This window comes from Emydura macquarii, unplaced genomic scaffold (assembly GCF_026122565.2).
Source record: "Emydura macquarii macquarii isolate MOO-44397 ecotype Brisbane River unplaced genomic scaffold, CSIRO-AGI_Emac_v2 contig_1390, whole genome shotgun sequence".
Taxonomy (NCBI): Eukaryota; Metazoa; Chordata; order Testudines; family Chelidae; genus Emydura; species Emydura macquarii.
In genome coordinates, this window is record NW_027131527.1 from 24,416,547 (window position 1) to 24,441,329 (window position 24,783).

The 24,783-nt window shown below is 37.3% G+C and overlaps 1 protein-coding gene across 3 annotated transcripts in view; it reads right to left on the bottom strand.

The window, feature by feature from the left end:
• Positions 1–1,013: 1,013 nt before the first annotated feature.
• Positions 1,014–24,783, bottom strand: part of LOC137156180 (adhesion G protein-coupled receptor A3-like) — a 444,419-nt gene continuing 420,649 nt past the window's right edge. For all 3 annotated transcript variants that reach the window (XM_067552912.1, XM_067552913.1, XM_067552914.1), the window contains 2 exons: positions 9,446–9,541; positions 1,014–4,969 (listed from right to left, as the gene is read on the bottom strand). In XM_067552912.1, the coding sequence (XP_067409013.1) occupies positions 3,748–4,969; positions 9,446–9,541 (1,318 nt within the window). In that variant the 3' untranslated portion in view covers positions 1,014–3,747. The remainder of the gene's footprint in view (positions 4,970–9,445; positions 9,542–24,783) is intronic.

Here is a 24,783-nt window from a genome sequence, read left to right on the forward strand (position 1 = left end):
TCTGGTCACATAGCTCTACTAGACTGTTTAAGCTACATCTGGACTCTGGATGCTCGTGGACCAGGATTTGTTCTTGTGTGTCTAGGTGCAAGTTGCTTAGACTCAGGGGTGAGAATGACTATGTGAACACCTGGGAAAAGCACACATGCTCAGTGCATAATTTGCTAACTCATAATTTATTTCCATGTTGAATTTCTTTACACAAGGTTAAGCAGGAATTCCTCATGCAAGACTGCATATGTGCCATGATCCAAGTCTTAAAAGAAAGCCACTCTGGGGTGCCCAAAATTGAACTAATTAAAACTGGAAGCTGTGTACACACACAGAGTGAAGAATACATCCATCCTGAGAAACTGGAGTAATACATTTGACCCCTGTTAATTACCTTTATTTAGCATTAAGTATAAACCCTCAAGTGATCTGTCAGGCAGAGAATATTTTGAAAGTTTATGCTTACTTGGATTATATCATCATTGGAGTTACATAGGAAACAGTAATTGCCATACTGGATCAGAGCCATGGTCCACCTAGTCCAGTATTCTATCTCCAGCAGTTAAGGGTAAGACAGAACTTTAATTCTAATTCTCTATTTTCAGTTGCCTGTATCAGTCTCAGAAAATTACCTTTGGGGCTGAAATTTGTCATGCTTGGTCTAAGATCAGAAGTGTACTATAAAAATCTGTTCAGCCATTTTTGTGTTATCCATGCACAATTAAAACTAATATTAGTATTCAGGTGGGTTACATGTGCATGTCCAGGAGGGAATTTATTGGTACAATATATCTGCTATACTATATGTATTTCACTGACTATTTTTATGTCATAAAAAATCAGGTAAAGTCATAATGATTCACTGACTCTAAATAACAAAAAAAAAAAAACCCAAAAAACAAAACAAAAAAACCCACCAAGGAAATGATCCCATTTATCTTGGAAAAAAAGTCAAAAGCACAGAAAGAATTTTGGTCAAATCTGATGTTATAAAACATTTTTTAATTTATTTAATATCATGTTTTCCTACTCTGTAGTTATATATTTCTGAAAAAATAATATGCAAACAGATTATTGCATAACACATCTTTTCCAAATTAGCCCCGAAATATTTACTAAATTAATATTTTAACACAATAAGAAAGGTGTTTTCATATTTAATGTTAATTTTCCAGAGAGTTTTATCACATAAGATATTCTGTGGAAAGCAGCACCTATTTTACTTCATTGTAAGCCATTATGAAGATCATACACAAGCCTCTCAGACAAAACCACACAGACGGAAACACGAACTAAATAAAGAACCTCACTGATGGTGTTCTTGCAAAGTGAGTATTTCACCTGGCCATGTATGTGGGATATTTTGCATAATGGTCTATAGACCCTCTAGGATTAATCTATTACAGAACAGATATACACGGCTGAGATACAGAGAAGTGGTATTTAGCATTATGTCTATGCTTGCTTAGGGCTCACTGTCTATGTGAAATGAGAATAAAATAATATTAAAATGAAAGTAACCATTAAACAGAAAATATTGCCTTATGCAAACAATGAAAAATACTGTATTTTAGTTTTGAGACAGTTCAAGCACATACAGCATATACATAATAAAGCATAGTTCCTCCACCCACCCACCGTCCCCATCATTTAATGAAGCAGTCATGAAAAGGTTGTATACTGGTTTAAAACTCAACAACCGACTAGTGCATTCTGCCTGCTCACCTTTTAAAGACACACATAATACGAAATGGATACATTACAGTGCTGTAGTTTACAATATATATTTTAAATTTACAAAATACAGAAAAACAAGATTTCTTGCACTCAGATACTGAGCATTAACCCTTTGAGTACTAATTCCCACCTGCAACACTGCAGAACACATTCATCTGACTTATGTACTTTTATAACATTGCAACAATTATAATTGTCATCTATATGTACACTGTTAGGCAATGTATTCCTATATAATTTAAAAAAAGAGTAGGGACTAATAAACTGCTGCTAATAGACAAATGATGGGTTAAAGCACATAAAGATTTCTGCAAAATATACACTGTAAATTGATGCTCCATCAAGGGGCTTTTACTATTTGTTCTGCTCTTTATAGCAATGTATCAGTTACCCAAGCCTGTGTTAGGATATGACAGACTTGTTCACATGGCCATATAGCATTGTGCTTTGTCTTTTTATTTACAGAACCACTTCTCTCCTTTCATGGTAGACATTTTTCTTCCAGCTCTATATTATACAACTCATTCTGACTTTGCATCCCCCCCTTTCTTATTTGAAAAAGCAGTTTCAATTCACATAAGGATCATTATAATTCAGATCTGTCCTGTGAGTTGATGCTTTGTGTCCAGACATTCATGGAAATATAAAAAATTTCTTGCCGAAAGCCTTGTTAACAGAGAATGTTACTGACCCTAAAATGCCCTATGGTTGAGCAGAATTAATGAACACAAGTAACAGCTTTTGAAGGTCAAATTTGCATTAAAGGATAAAGACCATCTGAAATTTGCTGGGAGGGAAAGTGGCTTTCACAAAAGATGTGAAATTAATAAATTAGTATATGGAAAGTTATGTTTCTTGAAAATGATTAAACGTTCACTTTCCTAACAACTCTGGACTACACTGTTCATATGATTAAATAGACAATATAATTTATACAGTCTCTCTGAACTAGAGTAAGTTATTTTTAAGAAAATCACAGTAGTCCTCAAAGAGTTAATGATAAAACTACTCTACCTAAACAGATGTTGAAAGGTTATCGTGAAACAGCTTACAGATTTGTTCAAAAGGCATACTTTACAAAGAGGTGTAAAACTTGTTGAGACAATTGCTATTACGCTGCACAGTGTCACATACAATGAGTAGTGCATGCTCTGTAAAGACATTAGAGTGGACCCTTATCAAAGCTATTATATAACTTTATACACAGGATTGTGCCACTTAAACTAGTGCAGTAGTGATATTTTGTAGATTCATAATGTTCTAGATTAATACCAATAAGGTTTCCACAGCCTTTTACAATACTTTTTTTTAAACACATGTAAACACTAGAAAACAGCAAATGGTATATCCTGACATATGTCATGCAAAATACAACCAATACAGCACCATAGATGTAACAGACATTACCTAGTACTTCTTTCCAACAAGAAAAGAGACATAACAGAGACTGTACATTACATGATTTTACAGGCCATATGCTACAGAAGATCTTTAGAGGCAGTATCGCTTTGTAAGTCTAAAAAGCTGTATTAATCATTTTATAAAATCCTGCTCCTCATTTCTATTGTTGTAACCTCTGATTAAAATCCATGGCACAGTAATAATATTTTGATACAAAAATAAATAAGTAAGATGCTAAGATGCTGATATGTATATAAAAGAGTCTGAAGTTATCACAGAATTAAAAAAAACCCAAAATAATGAATTAAAAGTGATGTATTTCTAAGAAATACAGTTCTTTGTAACAAAAGGATATTGCCTCTTATATTCAGTTCTCTAGGCTTCAGTTTTAAATTCTCTCCCAAACCAATTTTCTAACATTCTTTTAAAAATAACTTCACTTTTAAAACACTGCCGCTACTTTTCTTTTTTAGTCTCTTATTCAGAAAAGAGAAATAAAAGTGGAAAACCTGTACAATTTGTTGATGTGCTACACAAACATGTAATCTTATTCAGTTTAGAATAAAACCAAAACTGAAGATGATTTGAGTTGAAAAAGACAATATAGTGGCCCATGAACTACACAGTAGTTTCATTCTTCCAAGGGCCAGTTTTGATATTTCCTATACTATCTGAATTGTATATCATGGCTTCATGCACATTTCCCTTGAGAATTCCATTATGATTAGTTGTATTAAATGGCAACGATTGTGTCCGTGGATGCATCTCAAAATGAGCTGTATGGTGCACACTGTCATCTTCTGGCATTTTAGCACAACTGTATATTACAGTACTTGCATCGCTACTTTCAGGCTGGTTGATGGTAGGATATGCATCACTTTTTGCACAGCAAGGCCGTCTGTGCCCCGACTGACTATCATGCGTACTGTGCGGACTGTCTGTATGTGAACTGTGGATGCTGCCATCAATGCTTGAAGGAATGTGATAGGCATATTCTCTTTCTCCTGCAGACCTATGTCGACTGAAGTAACGTGGTTTAGTTCTGCTTTTCAGACATCTGTGAATGTGCATGTTGGGCCTGAAAGTTTCCTCGTTATGTACGTGTATATGAGCTTCATCATCCAAAAGTTGATCACAGTGCATTTTTGCACAACATGGTGTAACTGGTGAAAGGCAGTTAACATGGTTTTGTACAGCTTGTAGATTAGTAAGCTTGCAGTGACTAGCAGCCTGATGATTAAAAGCAGCTGATTTGTTAGGACATGGTGACTCTTGAAGATAAGGTGCATGAACCTGCATGTCCCCATTGACATTAACCTTTGGGCGGACGTTAACTTGCACAGAATATGTGCTTCTTCTAGACGGACAACAGGACCACCAGCAATGCCACACATCATCTCGCTTTGCACAGTGATGGATAAGGAGGAAAAGGCCTAAGGTCACACAAAATGCTCCATAGAGGCAGCTAAATATCATATCCAAGAAATGTCCTTGAGATACAGCGAGTGCTCCAAAGGTCCAAGTGGCAGTAAACAAGAACAAAGTAAACGCCGTGGCTCGAAGCTGAGCCTTAAATGAGTGCTCATTTTCCAACAAAGAAGAAGAAATCATGGAGCATGTTGTCTGGGAAACTGACCCAGAGTCTGTAATATGACTATGGCCCACTTCGGTACCTGGCAACTTCTGCTGATCTTCTGTCCTTTCTTTTAATTCATACTTGCGTTCTGGATGACGCTTCAATTGCACATATGTGCAGAGAAAATAAAAGCAGGTGACTAGCACAATAAATGCTACTGGCCCATAAAATGCACCAAGGCTAGGTTCCCAAGCCATCCAACAACTGCAAACAAACAAACAAAAAGTAAAAGTCAAATTAATTTTTAAACCCAAATTTGACATAATGGACAAGAACTTCTCCTAAGTAGAATACATCGATTTTGGCTTAGAAGCATGATATCCTCCTGATGTGTATGAAGAACTCCCGTTAATGTCAAGGAAACAATTAAATGTTAGTGATGGGAGGGACAGAATGAGTATTAATGTTTATTATTCTGAGTCATCACTTTCAGTCCCACTAAACACATATTTGGAACGAGATACTTGGAGTCTGGATTTACTGACTTTTTTTAAAAAAAGGGACTAGTACATTGTAATGTAGTATATTAATGCTAGAGTTCTCCCAGGAGGTTATTTGAGTTGGGCACCCAAATCCCATGGAAATTTAAGGACAATAAGCCACCAGATTCCTTTAGACTCTTTTAAAAATCCCAGCCTAAATAAATATCTTAAAGACATAATGAAGATATTAATTGCAGGTACTGCATGAGAAACACAAATGAATACAGTTCACCTATTTGTATCATTCCAATTTTCAGTATTCTTTTTGGTAGGGGAGAGAGGAAAAAAGCAACAGTAAAATAAACAGGATATAAGAGGAAGGAGAGAGAGACACATGCCCAGCCGTATATAAGCTCTGATCATCAGATTCTGCACTAAACACAGCTCATTGGACACAAAAGTTGGAATATAAAGATAGCTGCATATCACCTTTGAGCTCCCCCAGTTTTTGGAGTTGCTATGGGCTAGTTTGGCGCTTTGTTAAGTTTGAGATGCCTCAGAGCTTTTAGGGAATTTTTATAGACACTGTATTGCTCAGGTAGTATAAAATGGCTGTAGCAGGGAACAATATCTGGACCAAACTATAAATATCACAACCATATATACTTTTAGAATATCAACTTCATACTTAAGGTTAAAATCCTAAAGATAGTCAACATGGCAGTATAGGCTGCAAATGACTCAGTTGGTCATATAAGCTGGCTGTAAACTGAGCAGAACTCTCCTGGGGATGAATGGTCCAGTGAGTAAATGTATGCAAAGGAGAATCTATGCTTGTGTGGTAAGGAGCTGCCAGGCAAGGAACACCTTTCCCTTTGAGAAACCCTGTACCTAACCCTTGATATTCTTGCTACCTGTAAGGATCCATGAGATTAGAACCTGGGTCTGTAGAGCCTGGGACAGCTGATATTCCCAAATCACCACTGGGAGGCCAGGCAGAGCCCTATCCAAGGAGCCTTATGGAGATTAGGCACTGCAGGAAGTACTGCCCAAAGAGTCAAGATTGACACCGTTCTACAGCCTTTTCACTGGCCCCTGCTCACAATTTAAACCTGGAGTGTGGCCCACGGAGTTGCCTGGGCAACCACACAGATTTCTGCTCTTCTGTGACTCTAGACTCACCTTACTTTCTGACCTCCAGTCTCCAACCCCAGCCTGACTGACCCTGACTCTTCCCTCCTGATTCCTGACTGGTAACTGTTGCTGGTATCTGAGTGGTGTAAGCAAGAAAGATCACATGAGGAATATGTTTGTTAGAGACAAGCTCAAACGAACATTCATGAATGAAAAAAACAAGGAAATACAGGCTCAGAGGGTTGGGTCATGTAAAGCACAGTCCTGACAGCCATGTGGGTAAGAGAGTCCAGCAGATCAAGACTGAAGGAAAAAGACAGAGAAGCCACCCCAAGAGGAAGTGTTGGGATGTTATAAAAGAAGACATTATCATGTGGTGTGATAAGGCATATGGCATTAAACAGAACACTTTGGAGGGAGAGGATTCAGAGTGGACTCCATTTGATGGGACTGATGCAAGGAAGAAAAGCCCACTGTCCTGTTGGGAGGTAGACGAGATTCATTGACCTTCCCAAAGTCATTGTCCAGAGCTCACTCTCTACACAGGGAGTTCAGAGTGAGAGGTAACTCAGACTATTTTGTGTGGGCTCCATAATGCAGAAAATGTTATGCATGCCAACAATGGGTCCAAAGTGAAAGAAAAGTGGACAGGAAGAGGCATAATACTTTATTTACAATTCTTATTTAAAGTCCACTAATAAAAAAATATGGTCACTCATTTACAGCCACCGGTATGCATAGTTCTTTACAGGAGAACAGAAGAAGTCCCCCGTATGGGATGTGATCCATCTAATACAATGGTTCTAAAACTTTTCCATGCTGGAACTTTCAGACAGCACACTATCATGTAGCTAGAATCCCTCTCCACCCTGCACACCATTTAGTAATATGAGTGATCATACTCTCCAGGTTCAGAACCCCTAATCTAACAAGATTCAACCCTGTTGTGTTTTGGTCAGCCTGAGTAGCATTTACATTTGATTATTACATTTATGTTTTTGGTTCTGGACTCTGATCTTTAACAGATACACACAATTTTTTATTTATTTCATAAGCACGTCAGGGATTAAGTATTCTGCCCTTCTGACACGTATGTCAAAAGATCAAGGTGATTTTACCCCCAAGGTTGTAGGAAAAAGTGGATGCCTACTTTTCATTTGGTAAGTGTAAAGCACTGATATATGTGCACATATGAAATAAGTTCCAGTGTTGCACATCTGATGCAAAGTGAAAACCAGAACATTCCCCAGTGGAACATTCTCTGAGGATGCTGTTGTTTCAAGTGGAATCTCATCATGGATCACTTCAAAAATCTGTTCCTCAGTTCCATAAAAAACACATTGAAGTTACTGCATCTACATTTTTATGTATTAACATTATTAAAAATTAATCAGGCACATATCCCACTGTGCTGTTGTTCTATTGGTATCTTTCTTAGAGAATTTTATAACCATACCTCACCTTCTTTCCATTTTCTGTGCAGATTGTGATACCTGGTATTGATTGTCTATGGTTAAAGTGATTAAAGAAGTAATCTGTAATTGTGCCAAAATAAAAAAATTTCTCACAATTTTATGAACATAAATAATCAAATCTGTAATATACTGTTGAATATAAGTGATTGTCGAATTGTACATGTTTGAATAAATATGTTTTTAATATATGACACGGATGGTCTGAATAAGTGTCAGGATAAGCAGATAAAGTTTGCCCAGGGTCTTTACTAATTTACTGTCAGGTTTTAAAATGTAATTCTCTATGAAAATGATTATGAAAGGTCAAATATTTCATTATTATGCCTTTCACTTTGTTTCCAGACAACTCTATTTCTACTCATTCCATGGCTGCTTTGAGATATATCAAGATGCATTTTCAAAGTACCACAGCATTAATTGAAGCTGAAGCCTTTCCAAGAATCAGTAACATTGTATTGACACAATGGACCGAAAGATCCATTAGCGCACCGGTCACTGGCATGATGTATCATCTCAGTGCAGTCAGTTTCAATTGGTATTCTAAGCCACTTCCTGTTTGGCTTTTCTGGAAAAAGCCAATTGGGTCTTTCTCTGGCACTCTCACCCCCAGACAGCAAGAGCAAATAACGTAGCTAATGTGCCTGAAGCACCCACACGTGACAGCTGTACAGCCAGCTTGGACAGACTGGACACTGGAGGGTTGGCTCATAACTGCAAGACAATATTGCTGGGATGTTTCTGGGTTGATGAAAACACAAGCATGTTTTTTAAAGGGAAAAAAATCTATAGAGGTTTTTTGTTTTTTTTTTAAATAATTATGTTGACATTACATTAAATAACTCTATAGTTACAAACAATTGTTTTTATCTCCTTTTAAAGTGGGGGCTAAAAGTGTCAATAGCACCCCTTTAAAAATGCCATTGTAGCAGTCTTAATGATATTAGGCAAAATGTGCAGGGACAATACGGTGGGCACCAGATAGGTACAAGCAAGCAGAGGTTTCTGGTCAGCTCAGTGAAGTGTGGAATGTATTCCTCTTACACCAGCTTGTGTACAAGTGGGTGTTTTTCCATCATTGCCCTCTTTGGGGTCTCACTGAGGAGAGTCAGACAGTGAGCACTGTGATGTCCACTGCACAAATGAGCAAGGGGTAGGGAAGGTCATGTTGAGCTGTCACTCCCCATCCAGCACAAACCCATGCAGAGCCAGCTACCGTCTGGTTGTACTGTTTTAAACAGGAGAATACACAGTAAATCAAACAGTAGTTAGAGGCATAATGAAGATTTTGTTGTTTCTGATTGGCTGGTGTAGTCCTTTTTATACAATATATGCAACACCAATACATGATCACACTGAATGTGGAAACAATCGGTCTGATTCTCTTCTCACTTACACAAGTGTAAATCAAATGTAACTGCATTGATATCAGTGGAGTCAAACTGACATAAAACTGATAGCAAGTGAGCAAAGCATCAGGCCCCAAACTGAGACAATGATCTTTCACAGCCTTTATTCCATGCAAGTTAATAGGAAATTTTATCTTAAGCTATATGTCTCTGTCCCTTATGAAGACAGTAACATTTATCAGCATCTAACAGAGACCTATGACTTATTTCAGAGAGTATTTTGTTATAATACTATATACTTACTATGAGGCATTGCCTTCAATTCCATAATTATTGATGTTGGTTGCTGCTGTAATTCCACATATAATAAAAGGAACACCTCCACTAATTAGATAAAATCTGTCAAGAGATAACAATTGATGTTTTAATTTTCTTGGTTTGCAATTGCTAGAATTGTTTTTAAACAGTTTTTCTTTCTTTAAGTTTTGTAAAAAGGTAACAAGGCACAATACAGCCTGAAACATTAAATATCAGAGACATAAGATCAGAAAATCAAGAAAATAAAATAGTTTTTAAAACCCTGCACTGTATAAAGTAAATAGTATTTACATTGATCCATTTCAGAATTTCCTCACAATCTCTTGATTTGTCATTTCAATATGTATAGTTACACTCAAAAACAAAACCTCAGTAATGAGAGAGTTATCCTAACATCTCAACACTAATATGTATATTATAACATTACTGGTGCGAAGATTATGAAACATCAACTTCACTGGGCTGGTCATTGTGTGCGGACGGCTGATACTCATCTTCCAAAGCAAGTCCTCTTTTCTCAACTTGGTCATGGTTATGAGGGCCCTTCCCGCTTAGGTATGGGAATCTGGTGATAAAACTTCCCTCTGCCTACTGCTTCTCACCAGTGAAAGGTGGTGGAACAGCACCCTCACTAACAATGTAATGCCCTAATCCTGCATCCATGTGGGCACACCTCTGAGCCCCTGATCAAGGCCTCACAAAATCTAGAAAAATATACATTTTAATCTTTCTGTGGCAACTTGTATTAAAAGACTGGAACGCATAATTTCACACTCATTTAACTGGTTAAACACCACTTTACCTGGAACCCAATTAATCCCAGTAAGGGGAATTAATGCTAATACTGTCTCAATTAAGCAGCAGTCATTACCATTCAGTACCATTAGGCTAAATCAGATTCTTAGGAGATGTCCCTTTGAAGCAGCCATTCTGTTTTATTATGTCCAAATTCAGCAAAGTATCCTATATTTTACATTTGTATAGCACCTTCCCACCCAGTACAAACAACAAATTATGCATATATGCAGCACTGAACTGCTGTCAGCTCTGAAATAGAGAGCAGCAGCCAGCTGGTGCACAGGAGACTGAAGAATAGTTGTTATAATGAACAGGAATTTTGTTCAGTGGCACAAGGAGAAAACACTAGTCTTACTGACAGTGTTAAATTGTTTAATATCCATACAGAAAACTTCAGTTTGTGGAGTGCTGTCTGAAAAATCCATGCAGTAAGTGCCAGTCAACTTGCTTTATCTAACTTTAGGATGGAGGTCTGAGACAACCCTGCCTAGATTTGAACCTGTGGCTGCAAGGACATTAAATATTTCAAACAACAGAACGAAGGCCCTCCAGCAGCCCCTGGAAGCTCTGTTGCTACTCTCTTTGTGCATCTTCTCTCTTCTCCGATTTAAATCAGCTTTTCTTTCTGCAGAAATAATTCCTCTCTCTTCAATCAACTGTGGAAGGCAGTAGAGTTAAATTATAGGAAGGGATATTTTTCCTTACCAGGCAGTACTTTCTGCTCCATCAAACGAAAGGGTTACTTATACATTATTGTGTGAGCTTCTGATCTGCCTATATTTTCCAAAATATTGATCAAACATTAAATAATCTCACACTCACTGTAAAATAGTAATTGTACAGATTGCTGAAACTGAGGTACAGTGAGTGGAAGTGACTGGCTCAAGATCACACAGCAGGCTAATCAAAACCAAGATTAGAATCCAGATTGTTTTGGCTCCCAAACCCAAAGTTAGAGATCAATTTATAAACTGAAAAATCTCAAAGCAAAGCCTATAGAATACTTTGCGCTAAGGTTCCAAACTGTAAAAAAGGCAAAGAAACCTAATAGAAAATCACCCTGCATATGCCTGAAAAATCTTTCAGCTTTTATAACTTTCAAAACTATTAGGTATATTTCCTTCAAAATTGGCTCAACTATATCTCAATGAGTTCTACAGAATAAGCCAAGTCCAGACAAAATCCGTTCAGTCTTTGCTACTTTAAGATTATGCAATCATTTTGTGATCTGAGCAGATAGGACAAATGTAATTTAATTAATTTATCTTTTTTTACACACATAATTCAAAACTGGATGAATGAAGTTTTCTGAAACTTTAAAAAAATTACTCTGGGTAGAGACAAAGCATGGAAAATTTCAGCCCAATTTGAAGAAACACAAAAACAGATGTATAGATCATTGTAGGAAATCACATTTCAACCTTAAGTATAATAGTCACAAAAATTTCACTATATTACAGTCTATAATCTCACTTTCTACCTATACACACATTTCTTACAGGTTGAATATACATTCACATACATTATATATCCTATAAACATTTTTATTGTAGAGCTCTGAACACTATGAAATATGAATCTGTTTTAGATTTTCAAATGAAGTATATCATGTCAGTATCACATGGGGTATTGTGCTATTCTGTATACTGGTAATTCTCAGATGCCCTGGAAAAGGTTAGCGTCACAATGCTTCAGAAATGTGACCATATCCAGCCAAATTTCTGTCCTGTCTCATTGCTAAAAGTAGGAAAATATATTCTAGAAATGACATAAATGCTTTCAATGCACCTGAGGTGCACTACACTGATATCCATCACAGTACAGTGCCTGCCCTATCTCATTGCTATTAAAAACAAAAACAAAAAAACAGGCAAGAAATGATCCTATGTACAAATGATACTTCAGCTATGGTATCAGGCCTCCTCAGGGATAGGAAATAAACCCCCAGAAGATATGCTGCAGAGAAATGACACTGGGTATCAGATGAATGGCACAAAGCAAAAGGAAGACAAAATATGGAGAAATGGGAGTTAAAGTATAAGAGCTAGGTTATAGTCACTTTGGGGCAGAGATCATGTATTATTGTTTATCTGTACAGAGACTAGAACACTATGAATGCTATAAGTATTATATAAATGAACAAACAAGTAGTATCTGAAGGGTGAACAAAGAGGAAGAGGCATTGCTCAGGGTGGTCCAGAAGAATATAACTAGTAGTTTAGGAAATTTAGACCATTTATAATGCGGTCTATGAAATATTAGAAGAATCTGCCAAAAGAAGAAGTGGATGAAGGCTCATTATTTGAGTCATTTAGAATGACTGGACAAAACACTGGGGACAATTTGGCAGGAGACTGGACTATGTGACGTAATATGTCTTTTCAATCATTAGCCATTATGCAATATTTTATCATTAAAAGGAGAAAATGTATAAGTGCAAATAATTTCTAAGAAGAAGCCAAAAACAGAAATGACAAATCAGAGAGAAGAAAAACCATAAAAATGAATAAAAAAGTGAGGAAAAGGTTGATAATAATTAGTAATACTTGGTACTTATAGAGCACCTTTCATCTGAGGTAATTAAAGTGCTTTATAACATTAATTAATTTAACCTTACAAACCCCCTGTGTGGTCGATAAGCATTATTAACCTTGTCATATTGATGAGAAAACAAACAAAGAGAGATAATGTGGTTTGTCCAAGGTCACACAGAAAGTCTCTCACTCAGAACCAGGCTTCTTGATTCCATTAAACACAAGACTATCTTTCCACCTTGTTACAGTAAAATGAAGGGAATGGGTCACATCATTCCATTCAGGAAACAGTTTCCACATCAAAGAATTTCCAAGGAATAAGATTTGCCTCCCCTTGGAGTGAACAAAGGCATCACCCTTCATTAAACTCAGACATCTCCTGGATCTTAGCAGAAGGACAGATGATTCACAAGGAGGGCTGGGTTGCTCTGTACTATTCCCTGCGGCTTGTTGGTGCCTGGGTGTCCCTGCTCATATTTGGTCATTACTCCTGAAAGGGTTTGACAGCATGGAGATGAAACCCTGTGTGAGTTAAGCCCGACAGTGTTAATACTACCTTCCATTGGTATTTTCTTCTTGGGTTGCCAGGGAATGTCACAAGCAGCAGCTCCTTGCCACCCAAATCAATGGAGACCAAACATACAGATTATACCCAAAGGGAGTTCCTTTGAGATCAGTACAAGGAGGGTACTGATCCGGTTCAGCTCCTCTTCCTGCAACATATTTTCTGCTGTTTCAACAGATTTTCAATTATTTTCATTTACACAGCAGGAAAAATCAGGGAGAATATTCTTGCCCAATGATACAGATACACAAACTAGTACAGAATTCGGTTTGTGGTGTGAACTGCAATTATTTTCCATAGATTATACAACACACACATCTCTCCATCATATTTTATTCTCATGTTTACTTTTCTAATACCATCAATCTTTTTTCATTCAGCTGCTCAGAGTTTCCCTTACTAATTATGTACTCCCCAAAACCTAACTTATCTCCCTCTAAAATGGGTACATGTTGGTTTCAGAGCTTGGCTCTGTACCCTCTGGTTCAGTAAGAGGCTTTTCACAGATATGCAATCAGGAATCTCGTGGGTTCATATAGTTCTGAAATTTTCTTTTATCAACCTGCTAATTACCTAATTCACTAATTACCTTCCTCACCTTTGCATACAAGCCACTTAATTTTTTTACAATCCATTTCTATTTGTACCTCACTCTCCTTAATTAAGCTTGGTCTATTTTTTATAGTTTGCGTAAAAGGCTTACAGCCAAACCAGCGCCTCCACTTTGAATTTTTATTTCTCCTGTGTTTTTAATTGCTCCACTTTTTATTTAATGTGTGTACACTGACTCATCACCAGATTCATCTGGTGTGTCTGATCTATGGAATAGATGGCGTTATAACATCTTAGAACTATTTAAAAATTGGTAGATATATAGGCTAACTGTTAAGAGATGGATACGTGACATTGGCTTGCCTAAACTTCAAACAACAGATAAAGGTGCTTGCTGTTCAAATTGTGACCTTGTTGGATGCATACAAACTCAGCAGTTGTATCACCCACAGGAACACAGACTGCTAGCTAGAAAAAAGGCTTCCCATGATCAGGAACTCATTTGACATCTGTATATATATACTTACTTACTTGAATGATACACTCCTTCCATAAGGAGGAGTGCCTATCCTTTGCTTCATGACATACATTACAAAGTTATAAAAATAGACTAATCCTGTAACCCCTTCTGTCCAATCATACACATATATAATAACCCACCAGCTGAAAACATATTAAGATCTTTTCAATCTCCCACTAGACTTCCCAATCCTTTGCAGACATGGAAAATAAATGGCCTTTGCAATGTACCCTGCAGGTTGATAAAAGACAATTTCAGAACTATCTGAACCCACGAGATTCCTGGTTGCATATCTGTGGCCTGGTGAAGATGGACTGGGGCGGCTGATGAGAAGTTATTTTTCTTATCTTTCTAATTCCCATACATGGACTCTCTCTCTGTCTCCACAGGAAAACATCTACTAACATCAAGGATCAGAGCTAGTTTCACCACCTATTGTGGCTATTTCATAGCTCATGTAAGTTAAAGATGACAACTTACGCTATCAGCAATGAAACACACCAGGAAATAGTAAGATAGAAGAGCCATGTGAGTGGGTGAACCCAAATCTGACACCGCTGAGTGTATTACTGTGGAGCTGGCTAATATGTGTAGGAGGGTCTAGGGTGGGAGTGATGCACACACATGAACAGAGGAAATGACTCGAGAGACTCAAGAAAAACTACAGAGAAGAAATAAAGGTTTTATAAATAAAAACTGATTTTGACACACTATTTATAGAATATTGTAGAATGGTTTTAAAGGGAAGTTAATCCATGGGGGTAATTCCACACATAAAGGCAATTGCCAAGCAATGACTTCAGCAGTCCCTGAGGAATGCTTTTTAGTATTTGCACGTTGTTGTTAGTATTGGGCTACATCCTTGCCATCACTCTGAGTCAGGGCCTGAAAAAACACGCAATGCAGAGAAATGTTAAAAACGCCCACGCTAATGTTTTGGAACACGCACACTGAATATTAAAAGTTCCTGGTGCTGCTGCCCAGAACCAGCACGACACTTTCTATTACATATTGTGATATTAAAAAAATAAATAAATTAGGCACTACTTTAGGTGATGTCATTGTCACCTCGGTATTTGCTGTTTTCCGGCTTCCTGTCTGAAAGATCTTTTTGACTAAGGTAAGGCCTATTACAAAATCCTTAACACTGTACAGCTGATCTGGCAGAGATGGGCTAATATCACCAAGAATGAATGCAGCAACATCAGTTCTTCTAGCATGTAATACGTAATACATTTTCCCAAGTTTATTTCCATAAGTGCTGATCAGTAAGTCACCACTGAATCAAAAAAAAAAGGTGAGTTCTTTCAAAACAAAGAGTTCCTTGGTATGTTCTTTCCAAAGAAAGTTCTTCCAAAGTTCGTTCTTGTCATGCATCCGAAGAAGTGGGTTTCTGCCCATGAAAGCTTATGCCCAAATAAATTCGTTAGTCTTTAAGGTGCCACAGGACTCTTGCTTTTTTCCAAACTAAGAATTTCTTGGCTGACAGTTTAGCTTCTCTTTAACCGTAATCCAGTTTTCAGCTGAATATCCTCACCTCTGGAATTTACTTGTTCCAAGCTCCCAGAGAGCCCAAATTTGTTGGCATTGCAGGCATAATGCAAAGCCTATCTATTTTCCTAAACTTTTACTGCAGGGGTGGCGGAGCAGAGGTGAATAGAATGAGTGGGAAGCATGAGTTCAGTATTCTCACCTGATCTTTATTGTTGCCATTGTGTTGATTAAAATGTGAACATATTTTAAACCTATTTTGATATGCACTTAGAGTTATAGATAGGTACATTTTAGAAATATAAAGAGAACAGTGAAACATTGATCCCCTTCCTCCTCTCACTCTCTCCACCCTCCAGAAATGTGTATCTTTGTGAAGAGAGACAAGGTGGGTGAGGTAATATCTTTTATAGGACCAACTTCTATCGGTGAGAGAGACAAGCTCTCTTTCTCTACTATCATGGGACCAACACAGCTACAACAACACTGCATATCTTCATGAAGGCAGACATCTATTGAGCCCATTAGCTTCAACGACAGTCTGTAGGGGTGCATGGCCTACGTATCTGAAGGCTGCTTAAAGAATCAGGGCCTAAGAAAGGAAAAAAACAGAGATGTTTTTCTTTTTTGGGGGGAGGCATCTAATTGTTTTATAATTATACCTGGGCGGAGATTGAGGGATTCGGGCATTGTCTCCCCAAACTGGATACAAGGCAGAGGTGATGCATGGGGGAGCTGCCCAGATTTCTCAGATTTTTCACACCCGAGTGATGTAGTACACTGCAGTAAGCATGTAGTGTAGACCTGGCCAAAGACTCCTATTGACTTCATTGGGAATTAGATCAAGCACCTTGAAAAATTACTCTGAAAATCTATAACAGAGATATAATTTTCTGTGAGATTCTATAGGATGATGTAAAACACCTATGGAAAAGTCACTCTGTGACCTTTAAAAGTTTTAACTTGAGTAAAATATTACTCTGTTTTAACTTAGGTCCACAAAATTATTTTATTCTATCTAAAACTGAGAAAAGCTAAAATGGACATTCAGAAGTTTTTTTTGTGAAAGCAACTGTTGAACTGTCGGTGGCTGATTCACTGAATGATTAAGACACCGTTTATATATATGGAAAACCAGAGAAGACATGATTCATAGTTACTTGAAAGTATGAAAGTACTTCGTTCTGTTTTTTTAAGAATTTGTTTTCATGCTAGTGTTGATTTTTAAGTGGCAACTGGTAAACATGGCAAAAAATTAAGTTAAGATAAAAATAAGGGTGATTAAATAATGAACGTAAACTGTTTTATGATTTCAAATACACTGTAATTTAAGTACCACTAACAATCGGTAGATCCAGATGTTAGACCTATATGTATTATTAATAGTAATAAGCCCCTTGTCTCTCCAAATATAGAAGTCAAACTATGCATATGAAATTATATTGGATTTAATTTTAAAATCTTCATGAAAACACTCAATAATGGTCAGAAGCTTTTGAGCTACTCGGATGCCATGGTGATGATAGACAGACAGACAGACAGATTAGATAGATAATGGAGCTGTGGAAGTTGCACCATGGTTATGAGCTTGATTTTTATACTCCTCCTCCAAGAAACCAATCTCCCTGAAATTTTGCATGCTGCAACTCATCTCATGGTAGAGTTTTTCCAGGAAATGTGGTAAAAATCAGAAAGGAGTTTTAGGAGTCATGGAGTTTTGCAAATGGATCTGTCCTTCACTTATAAAAATATCCATATTTTGGATCATCAGGTCCCCAAAATATCTTAGCCTACAAACTCCAAGTTCAGTTTTGTTTTGTTGACCTTGCTGAGGGGAAATGCCCATTAGTTTTAAGGTTTTTTTCTCTAGATAAGTAAGGGTGTAAGTAGGGGGATTGCATACAAAAAGCTATGTTTAAACAAAAAGTTAACGTTGCAAAATCAAACACTCAGAGTTAAGAAATGCCAGAATTAAGACTGGATGTATAACTTAATATACTCCTTTTGTGTGAGTACATCATGATACGTTTAATTACTTGATCACGTACTATCTTTTCCCACAAGACCCCTGCCTCATTCAGTGCACAGGCTGCATGGTGCTCACTAAAAGAATAACTATTTTTTTTAAAATCCTCCTTATTCAATGTGTGGCTTTATATCTTATTTACCACACACCTTTCAAGCTCTGAACTAACTACCGAATTACTAACTTCCCCTTGGGAAAGATAAGGCGACTGAGGTAATATCTTTTATTGGACCAACTTCTGTTGTGAAAGAGACAAGCTTTCGAGCCACACAGAGCTCTTCTTCAGGTCTGGGAAAGGTACTCCCAGCATCACAGCTAAATGCAAGGTATAACAGATTGTTTAACATAAGTAGTCAGCGCATATTCTAAGGGATCATTCAAGACAAGAGTGGCCCATTAACACCTCTGCAGTCATAGAGGGAGTTAGTGGGTTACAGATTGTTGTAATAGACCATAAATCCAGTGTGTCTGTTCAGTCCATGATTTTTAGTGTCTAGCAGAGTTATGAATTTAAACTCCCAGGCTCATCTTTTGAAAGTGTTGTGCAGGTTTCCTGTCACTGTTATTTCATTCTTTGTCCCCTGCAATCATTTGCCATCTGGGCGTTGTGGTTTGTCCCTCTTCACTGAGGGGGTGGGCCTTTAGTTTTGAGTAAGCATTTGGCCACCCTTCCCAGTATCTGCAATAGCTACACACCCTCCAATTTCTACAGCAAATGAGGCAGGTGTCCCACAAACACACACCTCCTTCACTAAACCTTCCTGATCCTGAATCACCCATCAACCTAAATGGTTAAAGTCTAGCAAAGTTATAAGCAACAGAAAGGATAAGGCAACCTTAACTATAGGTTAGCTCGGCCTATAATAGATATCTTTATGGCAGGAAAGGGGTTAACTCAGGGACCATTACAGCACAGACAGAAATCTTCTAAGGCATAGAAAAGCAAAATGAAGTGCCATACAAAGAATGAGTTGTCTCTCCTCCAAAGTCCAAGCAAGGAGAAAATGGGAAAATTAAAACCTCTGATACTTCAGAGTCGTCAGATTTTGGTGTGGGACAAAGCCACACCGTTTTGCTTCACTGTCATTGGGAATCATCCAAGCTATATTCAATTATAAAGGAACAAGTGGTAGGTGAATATTTTAGCTTAATAAATATACAGATTTTTTAGGTACTCATTTCACTTAAAAATACATTTTTCCCTCCAATACTGATAAGTCAGAGTTGCGTCAGCTTGTTGGAAAATTTTAGCATTAATTTGAATCAGGCTGCTAAATAACAGAACCTATACTGCCGTTAGTTAATAAAATGCAGTAATTAAGTAGAGTGTTCCAAGGTTTCAAAATCCTTGTGGAAAAAAAAAAAGTTATTACCTTAAGCTTGTCTGAGTTTTCTGAGTAAACTACCTGCCTATATTCTGTTCTATCAAGCTAGCAAGATTTTGGTGCTGACAAGTTTATTTTCATAAATATAAATAAATAAATATAAATCTATATATTATGTATTTATAAATATAAATATATAAATATAAATAAATAAAAATCATAATATTATGATTAGGGGGCTGGAGCACAAGACTTATGAGGAGAGACTGAAGGAACTAGGCTTGTTTAGTCTGCAAAAGAGAAGAATGAGGGGGGATTTGATAGCAGCCTTTAACTACCTGAAAGGGGGTTTCAGGGAGGATGGAGCTAGGCTGTTCTCAACGGTAGTAGATGACAGAACTAGGAGCAATTGTCTCAAGTTGCGGGGGGAGGAGAGGGGGGGGAGGTCTAGGTTGGATATTAGGAAAACGTTTTTCATTAGGAGGGTGGTGAGGCATTAGAATGGGTTACCTAGGGAGGTGGTGGAATCTCCATCTTTAGAGGTTTTTGAGCTGCGGCTTGACAAAGCCCTGGCTGGGATGATTTAGCTGAGGTTAGTCCTGCTTTGAGCAGGGGGTTGGACTAGATGATCTCCTGAGGTCCCTTCCAACTCTATGATTCAAACTGAATACATAGCCTGCCACCAAAACATTTTTAATGACAACAGTATTTCACAATTGCAGACCAAAGATTCGGAGAATAGAAAGATTTTGAATCTAAACTCCAGTGCACTAGGTTCACTCTTGCCAGTTCAGGGAGGTATAATTTGGAATGCATTTGCCTACACTAACAGCCGACTTTGTCTTGGAAGGGGGTAAGAGGAATTCACTTTAGGGAGTGCACCTTTAGCTTGTGCCATTAGCCCTCCCAGTGCAAGTGGCCTAGCAGAAGCACTAATTCATACACAGCTTCCCTGGTTAAGCTACTTCCATGGTCAGTGCCACATACAGGATCTGTTACGGCTTTTTGCAAGTGGAAAGGAATTTATAGGCATTGAATGCAGCTGCAAACTGCCCTTGTCTCAATAGATTTTCTGTTGCCAGTGCCCCAACAGCAGAGTCTGAGCTAGCAAAGGAAATCAGGCCCAGAAAATTTGTTCACCAGAATAGAATTAAATTAATAACTCCAACACCTCAAAGAAAATAAAAATTGGGACAAAAGATATTGAACAAATTGCACTTGCACATAAGGGACTCAGTTATTTCTTGGGGACAATGGAACTGCACTGCCCTGGAAGGGCACCAGGAGGCTCTTTTCCTGGAGCTTCCAGGCATGCAGAGGTTGCACACTTGCTAGTCTGGCCCTTTGCGGGGTGCTACAATTCCCTGGTGCAAGTCAGTTTTGTTGGCCCGTACACAGGGAGGGAAAAGTCATGGCCCTGCCTCTTCTCCAGCCCTTTAGGAGATCTATGAGTCCCCCCACTGCCCAAGAGACAAGGGCTGGAGCAGATCCTAAGTATGGGGTCTGCAATCTATGTGGCTCTTACTGGGACCATATTAGTGGGGAAAGCTCTCCTCATGTAAGGGTCGAGCAGAATCTGGCCCAGAATGAGGGTGGCAATTGTAGAGACTTTCACTCAGGCTTAATGAATAATAACTAAGTAGCAAGAATGAGTAAGGAACTAGTCATGTGAAAATAAGTAAATACAATATTTCTACAGCCTATTTGTGATCTGTAAAATATAAGTAAATGCACAAAAAATCATATTTTTCTAAGCAAAGGACAAAAGTAAAGGAGTGCAAAATGAGGATTCAAATTACAGAGAAAAGATGATTGTTTTAATTCTCTGAGGAGAATTATATAATGTAAATAAACACCTTTCTCCCAAAATACTCGCATTTGATTCTCCTCTACCCCCACATGCATTTTCACTGTCATCTTCTCCTTAGGAATTAAAATAAGTTTTTCAGTGCTGTTTAAATGTTAATTTCTAGCCGTAAAATGTCTGATACTCTTGTCGTAAGCAATTCATTGCTTCCTCCTTCTTCCGGGCATTTGACTACATCAGTATATAGCTGTTATCTAAAATTCTATTGCAGCTCCAGTCTGCTGAATCACACACAACTGCATCACCAGGCATCACAGAGTACACCTTTAGAAAGTCAATTACCACCAAGATGTCCTTTTGCCTTTCAGTGAGGAGAAAAGAACCATTAACCTATCAACCCTCATCTAGGCAAGAAATTCTGACAACTGCCTATTTATGACAATGCCATTTTATATCATATAAAGCTGAATGGAAAATAAAGCATACAAAGATAATGATAATAAGTTCTATGACCTTACATTCTGCCACATTTAATACATGGTTCACATTATATTAGCATCAATGTTGCACAGCTGTCAATAGAATCAGCTTGCATTTTAAATAGAAAATATAGATTTATTTGGTTCAGCTTGATATAAATTGTATTAAGTCTGCCAAAGAAACCAAATCAAACTATCAGCAAAGGGAAATGCATTGTACTTTTGATCAAGTATGCAAGTCCTTGATAGTGGTTCCCAGTTTATGTTCCTGTACAACTGAAATAGGAAATGGTAAGTTTTTAAATGTAATTTACTCTAATCTTTTATATCATTGTGGGATCATGAGTGCAGTTTCCTGGTTAGCACTGAAATGTATCTCCTATGCTACAGAGCTATTAGTTTATTTTGGCCATAAAATAACATTTTGTTTATTTGGCAGAATTCTCTCTCCTGTATGAATTCTCTTATTTAAAATGGAATAGTCAGTCCCATGTTTTGTAACCTATGCACACATCTTAAAAATCTTTTCCCACTTGTATAGGAAAAAGAACCTGTAGAACTCTTTATACAGTAATTGATTCAGTGTGGGGATTTTTTTCCTCACAGTAGAGTCACCCTACTGTATTAAAATTAAATATCTGGACAATAATTACACCAGGAGTTATATTTATGACTCCAAACGTCATTATTTGAATCATGGATTTCACAAAAAGTGTGTGGAACTGTTCATTTGCCATGACAAAAATGTAAAGTCTCCAAGAAACACATGAAATTTTAGCTTTCTACCACTTTTCTTTTACTATACATGCACAGAGAGAAGCTGGAGAAACATGGAAGTGACTGAGCAAGCAATTTAATTGAGTGATGGACCTTACTGGTGGAGCCAGATGGCCAATTCTTAGGTTCCCTCAGCGAAGCCTATAAACTAGATCTCTGAAAACAGCAGAGGAAGAATGGAAGACAATACAAAGAGGAGGCAAAGGGATAGGAGACCCGCTTCAGGGGACCTGGTCTATCCCCTTATCCTAAGTTCATGAATCTTCTTTTCCCTCCTCTCTTACAGCAATGAATAGTCCAGCTTGAAGGGTAGGCTCCTTGTTCCAATAGCCAGAGAGATTTAAATCACTGAGAAGTGAGAGAGTGGAAAATATCTCAAGTTATACAGAGAAAGGAGACCTGATTTTTCACCCTAGTCTGATATCAGTGTTCCAATTCTAATTATTTGATTGCAAGTCCTGCAATACTTGATGTTTTTCTTAAACCCCAGACCTTGGAGAAGATGATTGAATGTGAATCTCAGTCTTCATTAAAAAAAAATAAAAGTTTCTAACACTGGTGGTTGTGGAGAAAAGCTGGAAAATGGGAACCCTAGTGGCTCAAAAACCAAAGGACAAATATAAGGAACATCAAATTTATTATATTTAAAATCTCATGATTTTTTACTTTAATTAATTATTCTTGAATGATTCAGGTTAGCAATACTGCCTACTGGAAAGAATGCTGTTAGGAACGTACAGCTCCAACAAGCTAAGAAGCACTTGGAAATTATTTTTATCTTTTTTTCAGATACCAAAACATTTCTAGCAGATTATAAAGCTTTGTTTGAGTGATAACGGCCAATAAAATAATGTGTTTAGGAAATTTAATATTGCCCAATGAACTTTGCCATTTGCTCCATAAAAAATGGGCTATTTTCAATTAAAACAAAAATTACAATCTTACACATATGGTATGTAAAATAAAGGTAAATACATCAGCTGACTTCCTTTGCATAATGGTCAATAAATGATAAATATTATAGAGATTAACCTGTCAACTATTTTTAAATTATATGTACTCTGAGCATAATGTAGAACATTTTTAGCTATCTGGCACTATATAGTCATATTTTCCAACAAAGCTCTTTATTGTGAAGTCAAATTTAAAGTGAAATGGTATATTTTGTCAATTTTACTGGATTTGTAGTGCATATTATATGCATATCTATGAATGAGGGATTTTTTCTACAACACACAAAATATATGGTTATGCTATATGTACATATATATGGAGATATTTCCATGGACTGTTGAAAGATTAAAATATACCTTTTATTTCTGTGGGCATAATTCTCAAGATACAATGAAACAAATCTTTAAAACATTCCTAAAGGGTAGTTGCTACATCACTAAAATTAAACAGAGATAGTATGTCGGGCTACTGTATCTTTTTTCTACAGTTATGGTCTAATCACAATTTACTCTTTCCTCCCATCTATTTAGGTATTCAGATTTATTTTCAACTTCATGTATCTAAAATCTAATCACAGACAGCTACAGCTACACAGCTAGAGCTACTTTTGCCTCAGGCAAAGTGAGAGAACAAATAGCACTGTTTAAGACAAGAAGTAAACCAAACAAATAAAAATAATACAATTGTATTATTAAGTCTAGTTGGTCTAATTGAAAAATTCAGTCACAAACCCAGAAGGCAATTCAAAATTGAAGAGACTTTATAGAAATGCCTCATGGATATCATCAAAACCCCAGCTGTTGAAACTTATTAACTGTCCGTTTTTGTTTTGTCATGGACAAAGCCAGCCTGCACTTTACAGAACAGATGAAACATTCTCCAGAAAAGAATGATTTAATAGATAATAAATTCCTCTCAAGTTCACATTCAGAGCACCACACAGAAAGCAGTATCGACCCCTATATTTAGGTTGCCTAACACTTCCCATTTTAAAAATGTTTCCAGTTTTTTTGGAAAGGCTCTAATGCTTCCATGGTTAGCAGCAGGAACTTGAAATTTGGCAGGAGGTAGTCTTGCAGGTGGGAGGGTCAAGAAAGTGCCAACTTGAACCACTGAGGACATGATTTTCAGAGGCGTTGAGCACTAACAACTCCAGATGAAGTCAATAAGAAATGCAAATATTTAGCACTTCTGAAAAATTAGGTCCTAGCTGCCTCAACTCAGCCACCTAATCATTGGGGCACTCAAAATTAGTGAAAATGTTGGTCTAAATGACTTGCCCAATGCCGTACCATGCCATAGAAAATAATTACTATTGCCAAGGTATCTATATGACTGAAATGTGGAAATATTTCATCATTTTTATTTCTCCCTTTTCATTTCCACTCTCCGTTTTTCTCTGTCCACTAATATTGGCCAAGCAAACATCTCAAGCTCAGGACTGAAATGAGAGAAGAGAGTACCATAGCTTGAAGAATTTCCTTACAGAGCATGA